Genomic DNA, 12,437 nt, shown 5'->3' on the forward strand with positions numbered 1-12,437 from the left:
GTCATGGAATTGATTCCTCTCACCTCCTCCCGACTAGGGCATTTCTGGCAGTGGCTCTGCCCCTCCACAGCTACAGCTCCTGCCAGCGACCCCTCCTGCCAGCTGCCAGAACGCCTTTCCCCCTCAGGTGTGGTAAAGGCTTCTGTTGGCACAGGTCCCTGGGTGCCTCAACATCCTCCCCTAACCCTGTCCACATGTCTGTAAATAGCCCTACACTAAAAGAAGTCACCTAAGGGATCACATTGCCAACCACTCTGCTTGGTTTTTAATAGATGAAACTAGTCAAATATTTTACAGCCATTGCAAATTAGGGTTAGAACTTAAGCCTCTGGACTCCCAGTCTAGGCAGTGCCGCACATACCCTCTGCCATATTCCCATATTGAAAGAGGCCCAGCAGGCAGGTGTTGTAGTGGTAAGAGGCACGGCCATGGCACGGCCATAGCGGAAAGGGTAAAAGGGCATTAAGAGGGAGGAATGGCCGGGCACCTGCATTGGCATCAACAGTACTGTGTTGGGGGCTACATACTTTACATGCAGAGAGATGTGATCTTCTCACAGAAAAGCACTCATGCAGATTTCATGCCTCCCCCATAAGGGTCAGCTCAAATTCCACCTTCTTTTTGAAGTGGTACTAGAACTGAACCCCACAATCAAAGTTAAATTCCCATATAACTAAGTGAGATAGTGCATATTGGAATGATTTGTGGAAAGTGATAGATTTGTAGTATTATTGAGAACCATCAATTAAAGATGAGAATCCTTGCCTTCTAGATTTGATGTCTATTTTGACATAAAAGGAAACATGTAAAAAATACTATCTGAACCTATAATCAATATTTTTCAACTTTCTTCATAGGGCTCAATGAAGAATGAATAAATAAACTTAAGTTGGCTTAAATTGTCATCAGAATTGTGGCTTCAGTGTCTGTTTTCGGCTGGGATTATACATCTGGACCACAGTCTGCAGCAGCCAGTTTTTCTTTATGTAACAAACTAATGGTGAGGTGGTCTCCATAGATTCTGAGAGAGTCTGTGTCATGGGCAGGGACACAATTTTCCTGACTGTTGAATTCCCAGAACATAACTAGAACCTTTGTTGGATAGATTACATCATTTCCAGGAGATTTTCCACAACCCTCCAATTAAACAGCTCCCACAAAAAAAAATAAAAAAAAATGAGGATTTACTAAATCATATTTTTGAGAGGAATCACTTGACTCAAGAAGAAATACTGCAGAGGCAGTCAACTCATTATCCCCAATTTGCTCTGAAGAAATGCTGCCAGTTGGTATTCATTGAGCATGAGTAGATGCAGAATCAGAATAGAATTCCCTGTGTGCATGTATTAAATTTGATTTTCTCCTGTTAATCTGCTGTATATCATCTTAATTATTTGACCAGCCATGAGAACCAAGAGGGGAAGCGGGGAGATTCCCTCCCCAACACATCTGTTCTGTGTAAACTGCAGAGTGATCTGCTAGAAGTGTCACCTGGATCATGCCATCTCCTCCCCACATCTTGACAAGGATTTCCCACTGTGCCTAAAAAATAGTATCTCGAGTCCTTTGGGAGCTGACCTGTGCCTTCCTCTACAAACTCCACTCCAATAGCCTGCTCTGCCTTCCCTATGCTATGGACTCCTGACCGCCTGTCATTCCCTCAAATACCCAAGTGTTTACTTTAGGGCTTTTGTACATCGTCGTCTTTGCCCTTTCCATGCCTGGCTTCTTCTCAGCCTTGAAGACATGTTGTACATGATGACTTCTCAGAGAGGCCTTCCTTGAGTTTTCAATGGCAATTAGGTTCCTTAGGTAACAAAACAAACTTACGCTTTATACAGCACTCATCAGGACTCTTAACTGAACCTATTTATGTTATAATTCATTTATCTGTCTCTCCTAGACAATAAACTATGGACGTGCAGGGCCTTTTTCTGTTTCATTCAACATAGTATCCTTAGAGCCTAGCACAGTGCCAATATTTCTTAGTATGAATGCATCGATGCTATCCCATTTATCCTTTGAATAACCTATCAATAACAAATTTGAATAACATTAAACAAAGGTTAGTGCTTCTGAAAGTGTTCCTTGGCAAACAGTTGTTTTCTGATAGATTGTGACTGATTCTTCTGCTTCTTGGAAGAATCAGGTAGGACATGTTATGGTGCCTTAGCAATTATTAAAAGTTTGTGTCTATGGAAAAAACATATACACACAGACATCAGTGAGCTGTAGAACCATATCGCATCTTCCATCCATGACGCCGCTCATTTATAAATCTATAGATTGGGGAGGAGGCAGGGAAAGGGAGGGCGGCTAAGATCCAGGCCTGATGCTTGTTTCTGTTGCTTTCTCCCCACACAAGTAAGAACTCACAAGGTGTGGAGACATTGGCTAGACAACTATCTCCTATTTACAAAGAAATTATATTATTAAATAGATCTTTTTAAATGTGACATTTCTTTTGTCAAATTTTGGATTGGTGTTCACTGTAGCACTGTAGGAGCTTTTCTTTTTCTTTCTTTGTTTTCCCTGAATGTATGCAAAATGTATTATCCTATTTTATTTAAATGTCGTGTTTCTGATTGTACATGCTCAAGAATTTAGCCAATGGTTTAGTCCCTTAAAAAAAAAAAAAAAAAAAAAAAAAAAGCAGACGAGGGCCATGAAGGAGAAGAGGCTCTACAATGAAAACGTATTCTTAAATTCCTCAAACTTACTTTCTGACCAGTGGCTAAGGAAGTACCCACCTTTATGGATACCTCTATTCCTCCCCATCCACCCAAAGTGAGCTAGGTGTGCTTGACTCCTTACCTTGAGGAGAGGCCAGTGAGAATTCTTCTCCTCATCGCAGTGTCTGGAAGTGGTTATTACATCCATGGATCTGCCATGGCTGAATTAAGATGACATTTCTATGAAGACGCCAGAAAGGAGAAAAAAAGGCCACATACGGTTGGAAATGTCCCATTTTCCAATGGTAGGTGGCACTCCTTTCGAAGTTAGGTTTAGTATCATTAAATTAGTTTGAAAGGTTTATCTAAAAAATCTGTCATAAACTCCTCCCTACTACATCTCCTGCTTAGAATCTGTCTAAAAGGGATAACAGAATGTTCTAGGCTTTGATGACAAGCAATGCTCTGGAACTGTTGCTACCACTGCCCCCAACAGTTCTAGGCTGTACCGCTCACTCTGGGTTGAGTGCTGTGGATTCATTGTGTTCCTGCTTGTGGGCAAAGCTGAGTAAGAAATGGCAGCTGCCTTTCAAATTGAGGTACCATTTAGAAATGATTTAAGAAGCTTGAATAATGGGAACACAGACTTTGGAGATTCTGTCATTAGGAGGCTTGTTTTTACCTTTTTCATGCTTGAAGCAGGTCCTAAATAATGTTCTATCAACCTGTTATAAAGCATTATAAATGGCATTGCATAAAATTCTTTATATGTCTCTTGAATGTGATCAAAATGCATTTTATTATAAATTATTATATAAAAGGCAATGCTACTAATTATTCATTAAATATTAACTGATTTATCAGTGTTTCTTTACATCAAAGTGGCATATAAATAGGTATTTCATATTGAAAAAAGTCAACCGAAATAAGAATTTCATTTTTTTCTAGATTCTCAACTCTGGACTGAAACAGAATTTTACCTTTTAAAAATTCTATTTATAGGTATTAATGTAGGTGAAAAGAACAGGTGTGAATTTTATAAGACATACTGCCTCTGGTGTACAAAAGAGCTCTGTGAGAATATAAGTGAGGTAGGAAAAATTAAAATTGGATTGTGCACTATAATTTTAAAGCATTCTCTATAATTCTTAACCAGGAAAGTGTCTCTAAATATTTTTTCATGTTTCTAGTTAATATATTTATGCCATCTTCTGGCAATGGTCCCTTGAGTTAGAAATATTCAAATTAACAAGCTCTGATAACATCAAATAATTTGTATTTCCACACAGAATCGCTAGCTGACATTTTTCAGGTTGAATGGAATGTTGTAGAACTGGAACAAGGCCACATAGTGACTCTCCTAAATAAATAGAAATAGGATGATTTTACAAAATTAACGTTCTTTCAGTCTGCTAGTCCCCATATACCAGAAATGATTCTACACACTCAAAAAAATGTAAAAATGAAACATTTAGAAAATAGCAACTATTCATGACTAGGTGGAACAACCAGAACTCTCTTTCACACAGTGCTGGTAGAAGTATAAATTGGAAAACAATTTAGTATTGGCCAATAAAAGTAAACAAATCATACTTTATGATCCACAAGTCCACACTTTAGTACTTAACACATACACATGTGCCTTAAGCAGTGCTTACGGAATGTTCTTTTTTTTTTTTTTCAGGTGTACAATTCTGTATTACATCATCTATAAATCCCATTGTGTGTTCACCACCCAGAGTCAGTTCTCCTTGCATCACCATATATTTGATCCCCCTTACCCTCATCTCCCACCCCCCACCTCTTACCCTCTGGTAACCACTAAACTATTGTCTGTGTCTATGAGTTTTTGTTTCTCATTTGTTTGTCTTGTTCTTTTGTTGTTTTTGGTTTATATAGCACATATCAGTGAAATCATATGGTTCTCTGCTTTTTCTGTCTGACTTATTTCGCTTAGCATCATACTCTCAAGATCCATCCATGTTGTCACAAATGTTCCTATATCATCTTTTCTCACCGCCGAATAGTATTCTATTGTATATATATATATATATACCACAACTTCTTTATCCATTCATCTATCGAAGGACATTTTGGTTGTTTCCATGTCTTGGCCACCGTAAATAAAGCTGTAATGAACATTGGAGCACATGTGTCTTTATGTATAAATGTTTTCAGATTTTTGGGGTAGATACCCAGGAGAGGGATTGCTGGGTCATATGGTTATTCTATTCATAATTTTTTGAGGAACCTCCATACTGCCTTCCATAGCGGCTACACCAGTCTGCATTCCCACCAACAGTGTATGAGGGTTCCTTTTTCTCCACAGCCTCTCCAACACTTGTTACTATTTGTCTTGTTGATGATAGCCATTCTGACTGTGGTGAGGTGATAACTCATTGTGGTTTTTATTTGCATTTCTCTGATGATTAGTGATGTTGAACATTTTTTCATATGTCTATTTGCCATTTGTATGTCCTCTTTGGAGAAATGTCTCTTCAGGTTGTCTGCTCATTTTTCAATTGGGTTGTTTGAGAATGTTCTTAACAGCGTTGTTCTTAAAGGCAAAAATGGAATCAGTCCAAATGGGCTCCCCTTGGAGAATGGATTCATATTCATTCATTGTATGACTATGCACTGGAATATTACACAACAGAAAAAAATGAATGTACAGCAGCTGCCTGTTCAAAAAAGTCACAGAAAAAAGGCATGCTCTAAGGTTATATTCATATAGCACTAAATGAGATAGAACTAAATAACAAATTGTTTATAAGTTAAAAATATAAAATAAAAGCAAGAAAATAAGTAATATAAATTTTTCGACCATTAGTACATCTAGATTGAAGAGAGGAATAGGAGATCAGTGAGGAGCATACAGACAGCTCTGAGGTCCTGATAATATTCTGTTCTAGATTTGGTGTTTCGTACATGGCACTTATTTAATTGCTATTGGTTAAATTAATATACCCCTTTTTGTAAGTATGCTTTTTTAAAAAACAATAAAAGATGTGATTGTGAAGCAAAATGGTTTTAGGGTTGACAGTTTGCTCAGAGGTGGACTCTGTCAGATGTAGACTTACTTCTCTAGATTGGAGGAAATCATTTACAATATTTACAGTGATTGGGACATAATACCCTCTAGGTACCTGCCTACGCCATTTTAGTCTTGGTGTCTAATTTTGTTATCCACTGTTGAATTTCATTTGCCAATGTTTTGTTGAGGATTTTTGCATCTATATTCATGAGAGATGTTGGTGTTTTTTTATTTTTTGTTTTTTCTCATAATGTCCTTGTCTGATTTTGGTGTTAGGATAATGCTGGCCTCACAGAATGAGTTAGGAAGTATTACCTCAGCTTCTATCTTCTGGAAGAGTTTGTAGAAAATTGATGTAATTGTTTAAATGTTCTGGAAGAATTCATCAGTGACCCCGTCAGTGCTTTCTGTCTTGGAAGTTTATTAATTATTGATTCAATATCTTTAATAGATATAGGCCTATTCATATTGTCTATTCCATTATTATTAAGTAGAAAAACAACTCAGACACTGAGGAGTCAACCTAGATTTATACTCTATCTAGATTTTCTTCAGATTATTTAAAGTTTTTCCATTGCTTTTTCCACATTTAATTTGACAATTTTTAAAAATTGTCTCATCTGTATGGAATCATACCAAAGTATTCAACTTATTTTTCATATGAGCTACTCTCTCTTATATTGTTTTCTTGCTTTTAAATATTAATTAAATTATGCATTTATCAAAACATATACAAGTACTGTAAACAGGTATCATAACAAACACAAACATATCATCTTTGGTAAACATTCATCTCCCATGGGAGTGGGCTTACAGTAGAGCAACGTACTAGCCCTGAGTTTTGAGTATGCCCTGGGCATCAGTTGGCTTGCTTTAGAGAGATAGTGGAGAGTGTTAATTAATTTGGTGAATCAGTTGAGTAGACATAGGTTTGTTAAATGAGCTCTGATATATATATATATATATATATATATATATATATATATATATATATATATATATGACATATAACATATTGTGGTACAAAGAAAATCTAAACTAGAAAGCACAGGTGGCCATAAAAGATAATAAAAGCACATTTATTATCTCTCACTTAATCTTCCAGGACTTCAGGTATCTTCCTGTACAATGGTTATAACAGCCTTGCCCACTGAAGGGTTGTTCTAAAGACTTGGGAATCTCTTGGGATTCCGTGGTGGGGTGATAGAGGAAACGGGAGAGGAATAACACATTTATAGTGCGTTTAAAGAGTTTGCATAGATTATGTAATACAGTGCTATCTTTAGACTACACAAGTCTGAGGTACTTATTTTAATCAATGCAAAGTAAAAGGCTACTTCTGTAAAACAAGATTATTTTTACAACACAACAGATGGCCAAGAATAATGACATTTTAAAACTGATTATAACAAAAATACATTTTTTTAAAATTCCTGCATGCCAGATTTCTTCACTCATCCCTGGGGGTTAATGTATTGGTCTACATTTTTTGTGGGCTTTATTATTGAGATCCCACTTTACAAAATATTAGATTGGTGTGTGTTTTTTCTAAAGATTCCTAAGTCTGAAAAATTAAGTCTCAAGGCAGACAGCGAAGATGGGCTCTGAGTCCCTGGGCAGAGACGAGGCAGCGCACGCTGGCTTCAGCCTCTTGCATAGGAAACAGGAGCCTGATACCCGCCTGGGTATGGACCGCCGCCCTGCCCTCCGCTGTGCTGCTTCCAGCAGCTCAGGGAGGGACGGGGCAGAGCACAGCGGGCGCAGACCGGTGGCAAAAGTCTGCGGTAGGATGGTGCCACTGCGGCTGCCAGTGACCCTCACCCCCACCCCAGGCGGCTCCTTAAGACCCATCTACCCACGGCGGGGGCGCGGGCGCGGCGGGGCCGCTTCCCTCCAAGGGAGGTCGGCCTCCCGGCTCTCCGGACCCGCCTGGCGTCCTCGCCTCCGACTGGCCGTCCGGCTGCGGCGCCCGGGACATGGCTTCGGCGGGCAGCGGCATGGAGGAGGTGCGCGTGTCGGTGCTGACCCCGCTGAAGCTGGTCGGGCTGGTGTGCATCTTCCTGGCGCTGTGTCTGGACCTGGGGGCCGTGCTGAGCCCGGCCTGGGTCACGGCCGACCACCAGTACTACCTGTCCCTGTGGGAGTCCTGCCGGAAGCCCGCCAGCTTGGACATCTGGCACTGCGAGTCCACGCTCAGCAGCGGTGAGGGCCCGGCGCGCCGCGACCCCTGCCTCCCGCCCCGGGCTGCCCCGCGCCCCACTGCCAGCACCGCCACCGCCTCTCCCCCCACCTTCTGTGGCCCCTACCCTTGTCCGCGCCGTCCTGGCCCTTCGGGGATCCTCGGGCTCCAGCCGTCTCCCCGATGTCCACCCCTTCCCTCTCCCCAGTCCTAGTCACCAAACCCAATGCGACGTCCCGCTCCCTCTCCCTCCTCCCGTGGCCATTCCTCGGGCTCTGGAGTAACACGTATGCTATTTGGGGTGATGGTTGTCACTTAACGGCGAGAACCGTGTGGCTGTGTTAAAAATGCAGTGCCTTCCTCACCCCCGCTGAAAAGGGGAGCAAAAAACGCTTCAACTTCGCCGGGATGCCCTGGGTTCTCTCGGGCTTCCGCGCTCTCTTCTCCCTCCTCTCAGGGAGGCATCTGCTTGAGTAGTTTACCTTAGTGCCCACGTTCCTGTCTTTTCGCCTCCCCTTTAGCTGGGTTGTCCCCAGTGAGTTTCGGTTTGGACTTCTTTTCCTTACATTTTTGAGGGATATGGGGAGTTGGGAGAGGGACAGGCTTGATTTCCTTTCCTTTTTTGGTGACACCGTCGTTGGTTGTGAGTTGCCCTTCCTAATCTCCCACTCCGAGTACCTCCTCTCTCTTCCAGACCTTTCTTTCTCTTCAGGAACTACTCTCAGGAACCTGGAACTTCATAGTATATTCAGCCAGCACTGGAAGCTGCAAATGGATCTCCACTGTGACAGTGCCCAAGACAGAGTTGATGCCTGACATGGATGTTGGAGTGGAAACAAAAATGCTATGAAGGACATTATTAGAATGATTGTCGAGTTCAAATAGGGATATTAGATAATATTGTATCAATGTTAAATTTCCTGATTTTGATCATTGATAGTGATTAAGTAAAATATCTTTTTAAGGAGACACACAATAAAGTATTCAGTAGTAGAGAGGCACAATAATTCAATTTACGAGTACTTTCAAATGATAGAAAAAGAGTGAGTGTGTGTGTGTGTGTGTGTGTGTGTGTGTGTGTGTGTATGAGGAAGAGAGAACATAATAAAGCAAATGCAGCAAAATGCAATTGGCAAATACGGGAAAAGGCCATTCTTGCAACTTTTGTCTAAGTTTTAAATTATTTACATTTTTAAATTAAAAATAGTATTTTTCATTGATAGAAAGTACTTTCAGCACAATGCATGTCAAAGAAGTACTTGCCTTTAGTGGAGAATGATAAAGTATGATGAAAAGGCATATTAGCTTTGTGGAAATTATAGAATATCTAAAATTTATATTCCTTGGAAAAACACAATATGAAGAATCAAATTTGTTTGTTTCCCCACCCCCCCCCCACCCCCGTGGTTCCCTACATCCATTTTTTTTTAAATTAAAGTTTCTTGGGGTGACAATTGTTAGTAAAGTTACATAGGTTTCAGATTTATATTTTTAAAAAGATGAGCTGTATTGTACTCCAAACATTCTGTGATATTTGGTATAGGTAGTGAAGGTTCTAAATAGCATTTAGGTTACATTTACAAATGGCACTTTATTCTGTTTAGGGTATAAAATAGTCATGATTGGTTTAGGAATATGACTGCTTTAAGACAAAGCCAGCTGTGGTCCCAGCTGTCATGGGGCCTGCCAGGAGCCTGTGGGACTAGTCCATAGTCATGCTGTTCTTCTCCCCTGGCTGCTGGCACAAGGCAGGAGGAGGGACAGCACTGCCACCGTTTGGCCTGTAACACCTGCCCCTACATGCACAACATCACCCTCAGGATAACAAATCAGAAGTATCCAAAGCTGAAAGAAGTAGATGATTTGCTTGGTGGAGCTGCCTGGCAGTGTTGACTCTACTGCAGAGCCCTGTCCCAAATGGGAACATCATCATGTCTATTTCATGCAGCTTCAGACCTTCTCTGCAGGCAAACCAATGACCACCTTCTACAAGTGCTGCAATGCACAGTGTGGACACCGCTGGAGGGACTAGGGCCAAGCCAGTGCAGCTGCGTCAGTGTCTGTTCATCTTGTTCCCCAGAATGGTTTCCCAGATAGGAGTGTGTCCTGAGCGTCTTTGCTGGTGTGGCAGAAAGCTAACCCTTTTAGGGTTGTTGGCCAGGGTGTCAGGAAAGGTAACCCATCTGCCAATCAGTGGATGGACTTATTAATGTCCAGGGAGATTTTGTGTTTGGAGAGGAGTATCCATAATGAAGTGCACTCTGTTTAAGGTCCTGTCCATTCATCTTTTACATTTATTAGACAATAGACATTCTCTCACCATCAACCAACACTCTGAAATATTTACACTGTTTGTACAACTAATAGAGTAAAACTTATTAATTTAGTACATTAGAAGTTTCTAAATATTTAACTGTTAATTGCAAACCTATTTAATCCAAATTTTTTCTGAATAGTTAATTAAAATGAAAAAGTCCAAAAAAAGACAAGTCTAGTTATGTTAAAACACACACATACACACACATTCGCCCACACACTCACAAAAAAATCATGTGAAGCAATATGAGAATGAGCCACAGATGTATTTGATGTGCCTCTAGCATATCTGACATCCCTTGTTTAGCATCTAATGTTATTTTCATAGTGGGGTACCAGAGTGGATTCCCAGCTGGAAGTGTGCATTGTGTGTCCTGAGGGTCTTTGGACCTGTATATAATGGCTACCTCTGGTAATATAATTTACAACTGCAGAGCAGTTCCACAAATTTACATCATGGCCTTGTGCTTTCCCATCCCTGCTCTCCTTTTCCTTTTTTTAAATTAGTTTCAGGTGTACAAAACAACATAATGATTAGACATTTACACCCCTCACAAAGTGATACCCCCCAAGTCTACCACTCATCTGACATCGTGTATAGCTGTTACTATACCATTGACTATACTCTCTATGCTGTACTTTACATCCCATGACTATATACATGTGTGTGTGTGTATATATACACAAAAATATAATATGTATTGTATATATAATATATATAATATAAATGTAATATATATATTAAATATATATATATATATATATATATATATATATATATTTAATACAAAGAGGGTGCCAAAATAATGTATAAACATTTTAAGAAAGGAAAAATCTACTAAAATTGTAATACTCAATATATACCAATAACAAAAGGTGAATACAAATCACGTTTAACTTCTGCAATTCAAGAGGTGCTCAAAGTGGTTACCATCAGCATCCAGACACTTCTGATTATGGCGAACTACTGCTTGAGCAATGTTGACCAAAGTGTCCACTTGTAGACATATGTATAATATATACATTATATATATATATATATATATATATATATATATATATATATATATGAAGTCAGACAATTAAGTTCGCGAACTCATCCTAGAAAAAGTGCTACATACTTCATTGATGAATATCACTATGGTCACCTTCGAAATTCTCCCCTTGGGAAGCTATGCACTGACACCAGCGCCTAGTCCACCCTTCAAAGCAATTTTAGAACTCTTTTTCTGCAATGGCCATCAGAGCTGTCGTTGTATTACCCTTGATGTCCTGAATGTCATCAAAATGTCTTCCTTTCAATATTTCCTTTTTCTTCGGGTAAAGAAAGAAGTCACTGGGGGCCAGATCAGGTGACTAGGGAGGGTGTTCCAATACAGTTATTTGTTTACTGGCTAAAAACGCCCTCACAGACAGTGCCATGTGAGCTGGTGCATTGTCATGATGCAAGAGCCGTGAATTGTTGGTGAAAAGTTCAGGTCGTCTAACTTTTTCCCGCAGTCTTTTCAGCACTTCCAAATAGTAAACTTGGTTAACTGTTTATCCAGTTGGTACAAATTCATAATGAATAATCCCTCTGATATCAAAAAAAGGTTAGCAACATCGTTGCAACAAGTTCATGAACTTAATTGTCAGACCTCGTATTTATAATTATAGTCGACAATCAATATTATTTTATATTATTTTCAGGTGTATAGTGCAGTGGTTAGGCATTTATATGCATGCTCTCCTTGAATAACATGCAGACCACAGTAAAGAGAGGTGAAGGGGACCGTTCTGACAGAGTTGGGAGGGGAGTTCAGGTTTTCTTTTCTTTTGTACAAGAAGCCAAACATTTTAAAACAGTGTCAGCATCTATTAGCTTCCTCCACATTTTCTGTCTGATTAGGCCAAGTACAGGGATGATGTCATCTACAACTTTCGCAAACAAAGCCTCCTGTAAAACAAATGCTTCCCTTGTAGGATGATAAATCTCAGCTCTACAGTCCTATGGAAATAGGACCCACAAAGACAGACCAACATTTAGGGACACGAACCTAGTTCTCCTACCCACAGAGTAGTTTTTGTTAGATGCCACTTTCCGAGTTCTTCATAAGGGTAATTTTTAATTGCTAACTATGCACACCATTTGGGAATGCAGATTGCAAACATACATCCAAAAGATAGGCAAATCTGAAAAATCTTTTAAATTGCCGATATACTTACAGTTTTTCATTATTTTCAAAAGCTTCTCTTG

General features: G+C 39.8%; 1 protein-coding gene and 1 pseudogene across 2 annotated transcripts; both read left to right on the forward strand.

Moving 5' to 3' along the window:
• Positions 1 to 7,405: 7,405 nt before the first annotated feature.
• On the forward strand, positions 7,406 to 8,860 carry LOC109460286 (transmembrane protein 47-like). Of its 2 annotated transcripts, none has more exons than XM_074323789.2 (2): positions 7,406 to 7,908; positions 8,580 to 8,860. In XM_074323789.2, exons 1-2 carry the CDS (start codon positions 7,683 to 7,685, stop codon positions 8,699 to 8,701), a joined length of 348 nt encoding a protein of 115 aa, XP_074179890.1. In that variant the 5' UTR covers positions 7,406 to 7,682; the 3' UTR covers positions 8,702 to 8,860. The 2 variants fall into 2 exon arrangements, with proteins under 2 accessions (XP_074179890.1, XP_019611093.3); XM_019755534.3 differs by having other exon boundaries at positions 7,408 to 7,908; positions 8,598 to 8,860.
• Positions 8,861 to 9,021: 161 nt separating this feature from the next.
• LOC109460287 (DNA-directed RNA polymerase III subunit RPC10 pseudogene) lies at positions 9,022 to 10,859 on the forward strand (annotated as a pseudogene).
• The last annotated feature ends 1,578 nt before the right edge of the window (positions 10,860 to 12,437 follow it).

Source organism: Rhinolophus sinicus, chromosome 18 (assembly GCF_057876585.1).
Source record: "Rhinolophus sinicus isolate RSI-liver-muscle chromosome 18, RSI-T2T, whole genome shotgun sequence".
NCBI lineage: Eukaryota > Metazoa > Chordata > Mammalia > Chiroptera > Rhinolophidae > Rhinolophus > Rhinolophus sinicus.

Bases quoted from the DNA above. Each gene is read 5' to 3' on its own strand.
- LOC109460286 (XM_074323789.2), top strand. From the start codon at position 7,683: ATGGCTTCGGCGGGCAGCGGCATGGAGGAGGTGCGCGTGTCGGTGCTG. The intron at 7,909-8,579 runs GTGAGGGCCCGG...TCTCTCTTCCAG, and splicing joins CGAGTCCACGCTCAGCAGCG to ACCTTTCTTTCTCTTCAGGA.